The 15,881-nt window shown below is 40.0% G+C and overlaps 1 protein-coding gene across 2 annotated transcripts in view; it reads right to left on the minus strand.

Moving 5' to 3' along the window:
- KCNH1 (potassium voltage-gated channel subfamily H member 1) overlaps nucleotides 1–15,881 on the minus strand; it is a 179,740-nt gene that overhangs the window by 117,824 nt on the left and 46,035 nt on the right. For both annotated transcript variants that reach the window (XM_054629252.2, XM_077175874.1), the window contains exon 7: nucleotides 11,100–11,529. In XM_054629252.2, the coding sequence (XP_054485227.1) occupies nucleotides 11,100–11,529 (430 nt within the window). The remainder of the gene's footprint in view (nucleotides 1–11,099; nucleotides 11,530–15,881) is intronic.

Genomic DNA, 15,881 nt, shown 5'->3' on the forward strand with positions numbered 1-15,881 from the left:
CTGGGTTATTTCCAAGACCAAATCGGTGCCAGATCTGTGTGTTTGATGCAAAAGGACCTGTCCAGGACCACACAGACAAAGTGCCACAGCAGGCCTGACCCTTAGGAGATGGAATTCCACTCATTTGCCTCTGAATCTGAAAGAGGGGAAAGGTTTTGGAAAGGAACATTAGGATAGGGTTAGTTCAAAATTGGAGCAAGTGTGCTACTTCATATTTTGCCAAACTTGAAAGTACAAACTGTCAGTAAGTCATACAACTCTAATAAATAAGCTTACAATTTTCAGAATTCACTTGATGAAGTTTCTAGAAGCTCTGAGACTATTTAAGGTCTTTGTGGACCAGGATGACCCAAAAACTCCAACATTATTTTTCATGCTTTCCTAGTAAATCTTAATTTTATCAGAAAATAATTTGCAAAAAAAATTTCCTCATTCAAGTTCAAAGACAGAAATTAATTATCTTAAGTCCAATTCTGTCTCCTTCCATTTGGCCTTGTTACACTTAGAATATATTATCAATCTCCAGTTCCCTCTCATTTTGTAGTGAAAATCCTGCAGGATCCTTGCAAAAACAATGAAGAAGTACCAAACCACAGCCCTGAATCATCCCTCTCACCTGCACCCATCAACCAGCACATATTTGTGTTTGGGATGGGCACAGGGGAAGGCAAGGTTTGCCCATCATCTCACCAGAAAATTGAATTCCACACCACTTGGTACAGTTACTGGCTTGATTTTAAAGAAGGAAAAAAGCATTCCTAATTCATGTTGAGATGAGTCAGAAAAGTCAGGCCTTTATACCTCAACTGTTTCATTCTTTACTCTAAGACACTTGAGATTTTAGAACCTACTGGCTGCCAAAATCCTTTGGTTAGAAGAATAAATTTTCTACTTTTCTTCCAGGCAAGAGGACCTATTAATATGTTACTTGTCTCCTTCCACATTTTTCACAGCAGTAGCAGCAAGAGTTGCTGCACAGTGGATAAAAGATACTGATATTTTTACATATATTCCATATTCTCTCAGTAGATCAGAATTTGTTCCAAGAGGCTGCTGCTTATGATAGGATATGGCTTCAGATAAGAACTCAAGTTCAGATCTAGTGTATTTCAGAGCTTTCAACTCCAAGAAATAGACTGAATATGACCCACAGCAGCTTTTTCCTCCTCTAAAACATTCCCTATCACTTTTATAAACAGCCAAACCTTCCTTTAAAATATAAAAGCAGCCAAATGCACTAAAACTCACTGATCTGGTAAGCACAACTAAGTTTTATTCATTCTCAAGATGTCATGAGATCACTTATCCAAGTGGTTAAGGTCATAGCATCATCTTTAAACCACTCACACATTCCAGCTAGGCAAGCTATTTCCACTCCAACACTTTGTAACCTACAGCAGGCCTGTTTGGGTCCAGCAGAATGTAGATATTAAAATAACTATACAACAATGTTGATCTTAAAATAACTATACTATAATTTTTGAAGCTCATGCAGAAGTGAAAAGTGCTTAGAAGATGCTTCAGAACTTCCATCTTGTTTCCACATCTTTGGTGACAAGTGGCACAATGTGTCATATGGGTGGTTGTGCTATTTTATTGTTTCCCTCCCATGCCTATCTAATTGGGTTTTTCTTAGTCAGAAATGGACTTGTGTAAAACCAAATCCTTGTCCATCATTGTCATCCTTCAGCACTACAGTTGGCTGCTTAAGGAAAGGCCTCCCAGGAATGCAGAGACAATGAAAAATCTGTGCTTTTTGTATGTTGCATATATTTAGCCAATTTCACAAGTGGGAATTCATAATATAGTTCGGACAGACCGAGGATCCTCTTCTAGATTGCACTTGTGTAATTCAGCAATTTAGGAATAAATTTGTATACTGAACCCCAAGGTTTGCTGTCCTGCATAGCAAAGCACTGTGTCTCTTGCAGAGTCTTTGTTTTATTGTAGGGAACAAAGTATTCATCTTGCAAATTATCCCCTGGTTCCTGCCTGAAATATTCTTTTTTTTATATTCCTCTGCTCTTTCAGTCCATGTTCTGGATGCATCACCCTCTTCTCTCACAAATTAACTTGTGTTAATCATGTTCCTTTAGATTTTAAAACAAGTTAGTTGCACACTCTGAATAAAGTTTGATAAAGCCAGCATATATCAGTGTTTTAAATCTACTTACAGGAAGTAATGTTAGAAATGTCTAAAGAAAGCAAAATGCTGCACATGATATAAAGACATCAGGTGAAAAACAAAAGATATCCACAGCTGGAACACCTAGTTATTTTCCTTATCCTTCTCCTTCCTATTAAAGAGTTAAAAGACAAAATTTAGAAATGCTGTGTAAAAGAAAGAGAAAAGGCAATTATCTATAACATTACTGTAGTGTGAGCTCTCCTCAAATCCTGGAAAAACCAAACTATTAACACTTCACAGCTTTCATCTTCTCTCCTGTCAAACAGAACTATTTTTTCTCCATTTGCATTTGAACTATTTTTTCTCCATTTGCATTTACAGTTCTTTCAAAAGTTGTCCAATGTCTTGGGGAGCAATGTTAAGCTCCGCAGGAGAGAAATGGACAGTAAAAATCTTGAGAATTAGAAATTTTTAGAAAAATCTCACTTCGGGAACTGTCCTGATTGGATTTGCAGACTACTGCTAGAGATATGGACTATATCCTAGGACTATTCTAGCAACTAAATTCTAGTATATTCTGAGGTAGGATGATTCTCTAGCTCTATTAGGCTGAAGTACAGCCTCAAATTTTTAGTCATTATGGCAAGATAACATATCAAGGGATGATTCATAAAGCATAAGGGTATGTGATATGTAGCTCTAGAACATTTATGGGTTTTTTCCCTAGAGCCATAAGTACACAGGAAATTTACCCTTGCCCTTTCCAAATTACAGTTTGCCCAAAAACATTAGTGGCAATAATTTAATCTAGCTTTAATCTGGTCATATATGCTTTAAAGAACAAGAAAGGGAATACTGGTTACTCATTTTTGCCTTCTAAGAAAAAACGTCACACAGAGAATTAATTTAAGCTTCCCCAGGCCAGGCCAGGAAACAAAATATTACCATACCAATACACTGACAGAAAATACTTTCTTACTGCTTGCTTTGAAATGTGTTGGGGTGAGGAACGGACTAACCCCAGATGAAGGGTCCACTCCTCATATGGCCATGGTCATTAGCTAAAACAGATTTATTACAGCATTAGCACTTGTGTTGTGAACCTGAAAAACAACTTTGAGTCCATCTTCACCCAGAGATGATTTTTGTAGGAATTTGCTATTTAGATAGGCGTCACCTAAAGGTTTTTTCTGATTTTAACACCAGTGTTTTATCATCGAACCAGAGAATCATTCAAATTGGAAAGGACCTTTGAGATCATCGAGTCCAACCTTAGCCCAGCACTGCCAAGTCCACCACTAAACCCAAGTGCCACATCTACATGTCTTCTCAGTACCTCCAGGATGACGACTCCACCACTCCCCTGGGCACTCTATTCCCATGCCTGAACACCCTTTCCATGAAGAAATCTTTACTCATATCCAATCTAAGTCTCCCCTGCAACTTGAGGCTATTTCCTCTCATCCTGTCACTTGTTAGTTGGGAGAAGAGACCCACCCTCACCTGGCTGCATCCTCCTTTCAGGGAGTTGAGGAGATTGAAAAGGTCTCCCCAGAGCCTCCTTTTCTCCAGGCTAAACACCCCCAGCTCCCTCAGCTGCTCCTCATCAGTCTTGTGCTCCAGACCCTCCACCAGCTCTGTTGCCCTTCTCTGGACTCACTCCAGCACCTCAGTGTATTTTTTGTAGTGAGGGGCCCAGAACTGAAGACAGGATTTGAGGTGTGGCCTCACGAGTGCCCAGTACAGAGGGGGAAATCACTGTCCTTGCCCTGCTGGCCACACTATTTCTGGTACAAGCCAGAATGCCACTGGCCTCCTTGGCCACTTAGGCACAGGCTGGCTCATGCTCAGCTGCTGTCACCAGCACCCCTGGATCCTTTTCTGCTGGGCTGGTTTCCAGTCACTCTGCCCCAAGGCAGAAGAGTTCCACAGGGTTGTTGTGACCCCAGTGCAGGACCTGTCACTTGACCTTGCTGAACCTCACCATTGGCCTCAGCACATCAGTCCAGTCTGTACAGATCCCTTGGCAGAGCCTTCTTGGCCTCCAGCAAATCAAGACTGCCACATGACTTGGTGCCCTCTGCAAACTGGCTGAGAGTACACTTGACCCCCTCATCCAGATTATTCAGAAAGATATTAAACAAGACTGGTCCCAATACTGAGTCCTGGGGAACAGGGTTGTGCTTCAGTGCAAGCAATCCTGAAAAAAACAAGCAGGTCCTGGACATCCTTACCCAAAGAGGAGGCAGCTTTTATGAGCTAAGACTTTGGAGCTTGCTGAGTTGTGAAGCCTGTCAGCACTGATGGCATCTCTCCTCCATGGCCTGTCTGCACTGAATGTCAATGATGTAACTCTGTGCAGGCTCATCAGTGGGGCTGGAAATGCCACCCCGACCCGGCACACCCCACGCTTACCGATGAGAAATACCGACGCGCTCCGCTGGAAACTGCATCCCTCGGGACTCAGATGTCTGAAGGATTGTTTATATACCCAAAAAGCCAAAAACAACGTTGTGTATCCCTTTTATTTCTATTTGTCACAATGACTTTGAAGTTTTGGTAGGTTTTGTTGTTGACTTTTTGTTGGGTTTTTTTGTTTTGCTTGGTTTTTACCCGTTCTTTACTCTGAACATGAAAAATTGAGATATTTTCAGCTTTAGAGATAATGAGACCAAATCCTGCCCTAATAGTTAAACCCTCTTCTACCATACAGACAAACTCTACCCACTTTTCTGCCAGCCTAATCACTTGGCTGAAACTTGCACAGAAATATATCCACAACACCTCTGGTGGTTTATTCTAATGGAGAAAGCAAAATAACATTCAGAAATCCTAAACAGTTGCTTAACAATTACAGCAATAACATACCATCTCTTCAAATATCATGAGTAGCATCAAATAAAAAGTAATAAGGCACAGCACAGAGGAGTGAAGGAACAGAACTGCAAAGACTGGACATACTTATTTAAAAAGAAATTAAAAAAAAATCCAGGCCTTTAAATTAGGAATTACTGGCTAGATGCTGTTGGCTAAGATAGATGAGAATGAAAATTATTGCAAAACTATCAGTCCTAGAAAGCATGCCATCTGCAGCTTCAGGAGCTTGCAAGAGTTATGTGACATCTGAGGGATTTTTGTCATCTTGCCAGGGATGTGACAAAGACCAGGAATTCAAGAGACAGTTTTTGCAAGGCAAGGTTTCTTTTTCCTTTCCCAGCTTGTCCCCAAACCCAAAACACTACACTGGCAATACCCATGAACACAGAGAAAGTTGCTTTGGATTTAAAATACCTTAGGCCTTTGTGCTGCACCCATTAATGATACCCTCAGCAAATCTAACTAACACTTGGCATGTGGCTGGCCCTTAGTTTCAGGCCACCAACTTCCAGCAAAATTTATTCCACCACATTCCCCCACCACCTAGAAGGGGTTCTAGAGTTAAATTTGTTTCTCTTTCCATTAGATACATGTTTAGTAAATGGCCACATCCATTTGCTTTTTAACTGATGACCTGCTTTATGAGGGGGAAATCATGCCTCAGGGAGATTATCAAACAAGATGCTGCAATGCCTCTCTAACTTGTCCAGGTGTTTTGATAACAATAGTCTAGTTTTTATCAGTTCCTCACTCTCCTTGTTCACAAGAGCCACTAAACACTTCTTACCCTGCTGGAGGTCACCAAAGCACACCAATGCTCTGTGAGAATGTGAAGGAGTAGCACTGACCTATGCATCATGATTCCTGCCACCAAGATTTTCTTAAAGCTCTCAAGGATGGTCACACTATTGTTCCTTTCAGCAGGAGTGCTGTAAACAAAACTGCCTATGTTTTCACATTTACCAAATGTTATTCACATTTCTGGATTGTTTGGGTGGTTTTGTTTGGTTTGGTTTTGGTGGATTTTTTGTTTAATGAGCAATAAACTATTCACAGACAAAGCTGATCAAAGCTGAGACAGCTACTCCATTCTCCTGGGACCTGTGTCTACCTTAATCAGAGACAGCAGCTGAAGTGCTGCAGGACTGCATGATGCTTATGTTGCACTCCACATCATGCAGAAGAGGAGTGGCTTGGGTTTCTGGACTGTTTTGATTAATGAACTCAGTGGCTCACAATTCATCACGGTATGCAAGCATGCATGTTCATGAGTCTGACCTTTTAACTCCTACTTTTGTCTTTTTCCATGATCCCTCTCACTATCTGCTCTTAGTGTTTCACAAGGGAATTTGTGATTTTGTTTAGCATTCAAAGATGTGCCTTTTCCTTCGTATTTTGGATGTGTCCAGCCCTGTAGTTCCAGTAAGTTCCTACCTAACAAAGGAGAATTTAGCATAAACATGCACCAAAAACTTGGAATCCTTTAATGCAACTGAAAACATCAACAAAAGGCTCCCAAAATGATGGATTTTGCTCCATTGCTCAAAATCCAAATAGGCAAGCATCCATCAGTATTATTTTATGTCAAAAGTCAAGAATGCCAAGCATTTTTAGAACTGCTCATCCCTACTACACCTGCATAGCAAGGGGATTGCTGACACAGTGCCCAGGTACAAAAATTGCAAATGAAAGTCCTCTGATTTTTGCTAGGGCTTAGGAAAAACAAACAATACCCAACCCAACCTGACAGAATCACTGAGAAAAATATATAAAGACTGTAATTTCAAGGCATATGTCTCCACAGGGAAGAAAGCAAAAATTGAAACAGCTTTTTTTTTTTTCTCAAGTATTAAAAATGGAAAATATTTGTTTTTCTGCAGACCCAGACAGTGGTTTTAAGCCTGGTTTTATGTAATGTCAGCCTCACTGAAAGATCTGTCTGTAGACATCTTCCCTATTAATTAGCAATTTAGTGGCCATCTGTGGAAAGGGATAAGCAAATATGTTTTTCATTTAAAATGAAGCTGAGGAATTAATTGCTTTTACTTCCCCTAGTAACTCATCCTTCTCTCTCTATACACACACACATACAGTCAATAAAGAAAGTGAGGCAAAACCATGCAGGTCAGCTCACAGATGTGAAGATATTTTACTTTGCAAAACTACAATTCAACATATGTTCAGGAAAAGCAGCTACACAGTAACAAGACACATAAGCTTCCCCAGAACAGAAATCATTAAAAGCAGCCACTGGGTATTTCATCTCTATTTTAAAATAACTTGATCTTCCCAAACAGATGTGCATTATTTGAGGTCAAGAATCAAGAGCAATTTTCACCTACCCCCTCCAGTGGAGCTGATGAAGTGACAAAACATCCCCGGGGTTATGAGTATGCCACAGCCCCCCACAAATCTAATTAGGGGCTTCACCTTCCCACATCAAAATAACCAGCAGCAGGACACTTTCTCTCTGAAAACTGCAGCCACATTGAGGTCAGCAGGACAGCATGTGCATCACTGCATTCGAGAGCACAAGAACACCACCCTGCAGAAGGAGGCCCTGGAGCAGAGACCAGGGCTGCTGACAGAAGGCCAGGCTTTGTTAAACTCTGTCCCAAGTTAAACACAACCAACAAAGCCAGCCCCACAGGCTCAATACCCACACAGTTTATTCACCTCAATGATGCCTTCCCAGTGTCTGTGCACAACTAGTATCATGTACCCAACTCCTCCTACAAGCTACATACATTACACTTTTTACTGGGTCAACATTTGTGCTCAACTCAGCCAAAATTCCCACTGCTCCAGGACAGCTTCACTAAAGTATTTCTAAACTTTTCATTAAAAGCTACCTGGATTTATTATTTACCATAATGAAAGCTTGAATAAAAGATAAAATGGAAGTGGTCTTACTACTTTGGTGGTCTTACCTACTTTTTTAAACAGCTATCTGATATCCCAGCAAAGTACTATAACTGGTGGTCAGTGTGTCAACAGAGTTAATGCAACACAAATGAAATTCTGACACAGGATCAGCTTCACAGAGGGAGTAAGCAGTGAGCAGAAGGGGATATACCCATGGCTGAGCAGCAGAGCAAACCACATTTTGTCTTAAGAAAGATGGAATTCCAGTGTTAACTCCATCTCCCTGGGCATAAGCATACTAAAGACACATGGAAGGACACTAGTTATGAACTGCTTATGCTTTCAAATATCTCTAATATTCTGGCACAAATGCCCCATTTGGATGTCACCACAGGCCTGTGCTGACTGTAGCACAAACCTTTCAGCTGATTTGCCAGTGGAAGACAGCAATGCATGTCTTAAAAACACTTGTTTACACAGCAAGTCCTCTTCAGAAACACAGGCTCAACAGACAACAATCCAAGATCAAAGAAGAAAGTATCACTACTATTCACACCTTTCTTCTTCAGAAACTATTCAAGATACTGAGCCACTAAACAAAAACAAAACTAGAAACCAAGTTGCTTGAAACAAGGATCTGAAAGCCTTGCAAAGCCACCACACCACCTGGCAATGTCCACACCATGACCAGCCCTTCCCAGAGGCACAAGAACTTTGCACAATCAAATCCATTTGATTAAAAATAATTCTGAGCAGGAAGAATTGACAATTCTAAAAGTAAACTCTTCCTTTCCCTCTACTCGATGTCAGCAATTCCAGAGAAGCAGCTCTTGAGTGGCCCTACCAAACCATGGGGGCACAGCTCATGGAGCAAACTGAAGCCAAACCATTGATACCGATAATGAGGGGAGGTTGCAAAGGCAGTGCTGCGACTCTGACCTGATCCAGGACCCACAGAGCTGCAGCTTCTGTGACAGCCACCAGTGGGAGGGCAAGTCCCTGCCATGCACTGCACCCTGACTTCCTGCAGGGCAGCCTCACACCCAGCCCATGCAGGAAAGGTGGGGCTTGAAGACATTTTCACACCTATCCACCTTCTTCATTGTCATTTCCAGAAAAGTCAATTTCTTTGAGAAATAAAAATAAGGTAAAAATTTCAAAGGTGATCTTGCTAATGAAATTGTGACTGTAAGCTTAGCTGGCCACAGTATTGTTTAAGCCACTAGTCTTTTGATACAGCACTTATTGCTATTCAAATGAGCAGAGGATGAAACACACAAAAAGAAAGGTTATCATTTTCATTCTGCTCATCTAAATCAACATTATTTATGCATAAATTCAGTTTCTTTCTGCCACATTGTCATATGAAGAGCTTGGAACAGGTGCAAGTCCAAAATAACCCCATGTACATTCATGACTTTTTGAAGGCTATGCTTAATCATTATTCATAGTACTAAATAATAATACTGATTAATACTAGCTGTTCTTGTTCTAGCTAGTATCATGGTCATAACAATAAGCCAAAGACCAGGATATTTCCTATCCAACTAGCACCTTCCTCAGAAAATATGTTTGGAAGCCTGTTTTGTGCTACACCACTACATTGTCTAATGCACCTTCTCAAGAGAAAACTGCAAAATTTTATCCATATTTTATATAAATTTTCCTTCTCCTACAGGGTGTTTTATTAGGATGATGGGATTCTTGGCAGACAAAAAAGCTAGAAAAACAAAATTAACAATCTTTATAGCTCAAATATCCCAATCCCTGTGTGATCAACAATGTTTGTCTTGATAGTTTTTTTCACTAACCTTCAGCAGACTTAACACTACACACATAATCTCAGTGTGTGACTTCAGTGTTGCTGTAAAAGAACACATCAGAATCAAAAGTTCACATTTCTGCAGCAGGCACTGTACTGCTAATTGAGTTTCATTATGTATTTGGTTTTCATTTTCTGCTTAGCAAGGACTGACTTTCTCCTCCTCTGGATGCAATGTTACCATACAGAAGCTTCTATCTTTCTCATCTATACAATGACAAGCTTTCCCATGGACAAAGCAGATTTTTTTTTCCTTATTTTGGTTCAAACTCCACCCTTATCTAGAAAACCATGACCTAGTTTAACAGTGGCCACCATATGGTTCTTAACTCCAAGTAGCTCTCAAGGCACTTTGAATGCAGATCCTGCACTGAAATGACAACATGGCCAAAAGCTGGACAGCTTGGCAACTTGTACCCATTCTAACAAGGATGTCTGAGCCAGAGGTGCCCAAGCACAGCAGCACCCCCCTTCCTTCAGGATATGTCTGTGTGCTCAGCCCACCGGCAGAGTTTGTGGTTCCTACAGAGTCCCAGTTCTCTCCCTTAGAAGATGATGCTCCCAGACCTCCTCCCACACTCTGACCCACTTATCAAATACAGCTCTCAGATGTGAAGAGTTTGCCACATACTAAAATGGAGGCAAAAAGGTGCATTAATTCTTAACACTTCAGTCTTTAAGCATTTTATGGATATTACAAGAGCATATTGAGGTGATATGGACAGAATATTTTTTCCAAAACAACTGAATTTTTGCTAGTCACAACAATACTCCTATTTGTGATTTAAACCTAACCAGTAACGAAGTGTGTAAGTAAACGCTTATACTGCCACCAAAAATATTTTTAGCTGCATCACATTTACCAGGATTCCAGATGTTCTTGTGAAACCAGCATTGATGACATGCAGCTATTTGGTGTTGTGCACTGATTTGCAGAAGCAAACAAACTCCACAACTTTGTGGAAGTTGTAAAGCCAGTATATTTATTACAGCGCTGGACACATGTGGGGACTGCTCCCCTCAAAAGACATGTGTGCCTCTGAGAACTCCAGATCCTTTTATTATCTCTCCCTCAAATACATGTGCATGCAATTTCACAATAGGTTCATACATATTCATTCTACCGATTTCACGTGACATTTTCTGCTAATTCTTCTTTATCAGAAAGAATTCCTGGGTCAGTTTGCTCTCTCTCTGTCTAGCCCCCCTATCTCTTGTCCTTTGGCTGCAGCAGTTTCTCCCAGCATAGGCTTTTTATGAGAATAGGCAGTCAGACTAAACAGCTATGTTTGCAAGCTTACAGACTTAACTCAAAGATGTACATTTCACCTAAATCAAAATGGATTTCTGCCCTGGAAAATTTCCACTCAGTCTCAGTACGAGAAAGACAGAATCTCTAATACTTACAGCCAATCATCATCATAGCCACAGCGAAGATCTTCTCCCCATCCGTGGTGGGAGCGATGTTCCCGAATCCCACGCTGGTCAGGCTGGTCATGGTGAAGTAGAGCGAGGAGATGTAGACGGAGTCCTTGCTGGGCCCGCCCTCCCACTTGCCGAAGCCGGAGGTGTTGAAGCGGTAGGGAGTGCCGATGGACTCCCCCAGCTGGTAGAGCCAGCTCTCGGTGCGGATGGTGTTGGTGTCCTCATCGATGACCTCGTAGTCGCCGATGCTGTACCAGATGCAGGCCAGCCAGTGCGCGGCCAGCCCGAACACGCACACCAGCAGCACCAGCACCGCCGCCCCGTACTCGATGTAGTGGTCCAGCTTGCGAGCCACGCGGCCCAGCCGCAGCAGCCTGACCACTTTGAGGGAGCTGAAGAGGCTGCTGATGCCCTGGAAGGACAAAGAACAGCGGCCGTTAGGATTTCATGTGAAAGCAACAATATTTATAACTGCGGCTTCCAAAGAAACAAGGTGATCCACAAAAAAACATAGTCACCAGATAACTGTGAAACACAAAAAGCTTAGTGACCCTTCCCAGGGATGGATATATGCACCCTTACCTTCATTCACTACCATTTTGTGGGTTACTCTCCCTTTTCAGATTATTTGAACAGGTTTACCAATACCTTTGTAAAAACTTCAAACGACAGGCTGTCTATTGCATATCCAGCTGTGAATTCTTATGCAACACGTCAGATGTAATGTCTCAGATATAAGAGCGATTACAATATTTAGCTCAGACATATCAGAAAGATAAATAAAGCCAAAAAATACTGGCAGTACCTGGCAATTTGTTATTTTCCTATTTCCTACGATACATTTCCTATGACTTCACTTTTCTATACAAATTCATGCACTGATAATCAGTCCTCTGACATTTCTCATATGAACTACACAAAGCTTAAGTATTTCAAATATCTCACTAATCCCCAAATTATATCCTTTTTATGACAGCTTTGATATCAATGCAGTATTTCTGTACTGAAAATAATATGGTTCCCATGAAACAGAATTAAGCCAGCATGCAGGATTTTGTATTGTTAACTTTTATACAGATTTGCACAAGAAGTCAAATTAAAAAATTCAAACCCATTTGGAGCATATCTGAATAGCCTATCATAAAAATCCTTCCTTTTTTCTCTCTACTTCCTCTTACCAAGACTGTTTCATACATAGAAGTCTGATTAAAATTTAAGCAGACTGGTTTAATGAGTATTTCTGGAAATGCATAATTGCATACTTCTGGTCACCAGCTTTTACTGGAAGTTTGTTTATTCCTGCATAAATACAACTGCCTCAGTATCTTAGGCTGCTTCAGTGCACTAGAAAAGATGTTTTATTAAATAATTACATAAAGTATATTGACTCATGTTCCCCAAGACTGCAGCAATATATTTTCCCTTTATTTCATGAATTTGTCATGATTACATTGACTCATTTTCAGAGACAGATGTAATTTGTTACCTGGGAACACACTAGCAATTTCTATTAAGTATCTGGACAAGATCTAATGCAAACAGGGGGTGGGGAGTAAAAAGAGAGAGAGAGAGAGAGATAAGAAAAAGAAAATAAAAAGCAGCCTTCCTTTAAATCAGAGGTATTTCCAGAAATCTAGAAGAGAGCAAGTGAACTACTCTTTTAATGAATATCTAAGCCAAACTTTTCAAGTCACTGATACCAAAATTGCTTCACAAAGTTAATTTCCATTTCCCATTCATTCCATACCCAGCTTTATTTTGTAAACACTGGAGCAAAGCCTCAGTGCCAATTCTGAGAATATGACACAAAAGACCTTAATTTCCAGGGGAGGGAAAGCAGGTATTTCTGAACACTCTGTATGGTGAGGAAAAGCAAAGTGGAAAATGCAAAAAATTATGACCACATTTTAGAATTGGACGTACAAGTCCTGGACTGACAAGCACATTTAGTCTCTGCATTTTAAATATTCTGACATTACAAGACAGCCTTCTGGCTTTTTCCCTCAGGGCTCATGCCCACTTCTCCCTGTTCTCTTTGCAAACCTTAGCAGTGAAACACTCATTTTTTTCATTTTGAGAGGTCTCCAGCAATGATGCTCTTTTAGCTTCACTCTTAAAACCAAGCCTTTCAATCACACGCTGCTTCAAAATTTCCACCCCAACATCGGAGAAAATGGTTTTATTTTTGTTCAAAAGCAGTGGTGCAAAACCTGTTCTTCAAATTAAACATATCCCTATGATTAAAAAATAAACCCCGAAAAATGCTGTTTGTCAGCATGAGTCCTACCAAAGCCAAAAAATAATAATGGTTTAGGAAGGACTTAATAGCTTAGAATTTGGTTAATTCTTAATTAAAAATTAAGAATTAAAAATTAGAAAGAGTCAAGGATTAGAAATACTTGGGGAAAGGAAAGAATCACAGGAGAGGAGCTCAAGAAATTGGATATGAAAATTGGGAATACTAATTAAAATACATTAAATCAGATTTTAAAAGTCTAAGGCAAAATACTTTTTTCAAGCATTCTCTTATCCTAATTTCCCTTGTGGAATTCACTAAAAGAAATTTTATTAAAAAATTTAAATGGGATTGAACTGTATCATTTGGGAGAAACTGATTCTACCAAATTCTTACCAGACATAGATAGAATTAGGCTTTTTGTACAAGAACTTGAATATTTACAAGAAATATATACTTGATTTAGTGGTACTGGAAGGATACATTTAATATTCAAATTTCTTCTAATGCTCACCTGACTGCATTGCCAATGAGATTCTAAAAGTTTAGAAAAAGCTCTATAAAAAAACTCCAATTTATTTTTATTTCAGCATGAACACTGTTCTCTCTTTGATTTCCTCAAACGAAAGGAGTTGTCTATCCTAAATGGATCAATATCAAGAGCAAGAACTGCACAGGGAAATGATTATGCATATAACTCTTAAAAATTTCTAAGTGAAAGAATTTCAAATGGTTACAAACAACTGAAACTTAATAGACTGTTTCACAGATTATAAAGTAGGGGAAAAAAATCAGATAGTCCTGCAATACTTTAAATCAGTACTTTTTGGCACTAGATTTAGCAAATTATATTTTAATGCTCACTGGAATAGATCTGTTGGATTGAAAAATTGACAATTTTAGATTACCACTTTCCGAAATAGAACTGTACTTTTAGATTATTGTCCATTTTAATGCTCTTATCAGTGCAGATTATTTTTATGCTTTTATCGTACAGATGGCTCCATGATGTCACACAAAGGAGCCTGAACTCAATTTACTTCTCTTGATGTGTGTCCCACCCTCCTGGTCTGCTGCTCCTGCCAGTTTTGAGAGGCAGATGAGGAGACACCCAGAGATCCTTGTGCCAAAAGGAAACAGAAAAACCTCAGTTCATGAAGAGCTAGAAATGGCACTGCATGTCCCAGGCAGGCTCCCTCAGATGCTCTGCTCTAAAGGGTCACCATAAGGAATGTCTTTGTGGCAGCCAGGGAAAGGACAAGGCTAAGTAATATTCCATGGAGTTCTACTGGGTCTGATTTACCTCAACACAGTTGCAACTACTGGTACTCTATCCAACAGAAAACATCCCTTGAGGCTATGCAAATATAAATTTTTAAAAATCTGTTATATGCCCAGAATAGACACATAGTACATTTTTACTATATTTTTTTACAGAGAGAACTTGGGTGCAGTGCTCACTTCAATATGCAGCACTTGGTCAGGCATGTCAGAAAATACTGAATTTCACACACACTTGTATTTCAAATGTTTTGAAGCGACTGAATGAGACTAAAAAATTCTACTGCTGATACCTGTGTACTGATGTTGATAAATATTTCATAGATTGGCAGGTTTACTCTCATTGCCAGTGATGGCTGCTGCATAAAAAAGGAAGAAAGTGTAGCCAGTCCTCTCCAAACCAAAGGGCAAGCTCAAGGCACTGAGACACTGAAGAAATCATTCCATAGCCACTGACTGAGCAGACTTGAATGTCAAAAGCTCTTAAAATAATAAATACAACCACTTCCCCTCCCTCTCCTTCTACACATTCTTAGCAGAGTAGAACTGAACCCCAAAAACAGAAAAACAGACCAGCCTCAGTCCCAGAGCAAAGCAGTGCTCATTTTATATTCAAAGAAAAGGCTTCGTAAGTTTGTCCATTAAATGCTGCCAAAAGTAAATTTCCATGTATAATTTGTCCTTAATTAGACTTCTTCACTATATTCTGTGCACATTTACACAGGTTTTCTTCTGTATTTCCTTGCTTTCTGCAAGTTCTAACCTACTGTGAGTGCACTCCTTGTCTCACACTGATACCTCAGCATGTAAGCAGCCTTCTTTCCAAACACAGGATCCAGGACATCCATTTGCTGGCTCTCCCTCTCAATCAGACAATGTAAGATTTGTGCTATTACTCTCACACCCAGAAAAAGAGACAGAGGCACTGTGGAAACACAAGGGCTGTAAGCAGAGCATTATTGTTCCTTGTGTCTTTGTGGTCCAAGAACAGTAACAGTGGACGCACAGTGATAGATGCTGTACAGACAAAAGCAGTTGCTGCTGTTCATTTGCCATGCAAAATTAAATTCAGCTCAATTCATTGACTAATAAAAGCCCACCTAGAAAAAAATTAAAATACAAGTTGTTTAAAGAACAGCCATCAAAAGTAACCGAGGTCACCTCACCTGCCCCCCCAAAAACATGAAAAATACCTAATTTTCCATTCCAAACAAGATGCAGCATGAATAACTGCAGAAAATAACTAA

This window comes from Agelaius phoeniceus, chromosome 3 (assembly GCF_051311805.1).
Source record: "Agelaius phoeniceus isolate bAgePho1 chromosome 3, bAgePho1.hap1, whole genome shotgun sequence".
Lineage (NCBI taxonomy): Eukaryota > Metazoa > Chordata > Aves > Passeriformes > Icteridae > Agelaius > Agelaius phoeniceus.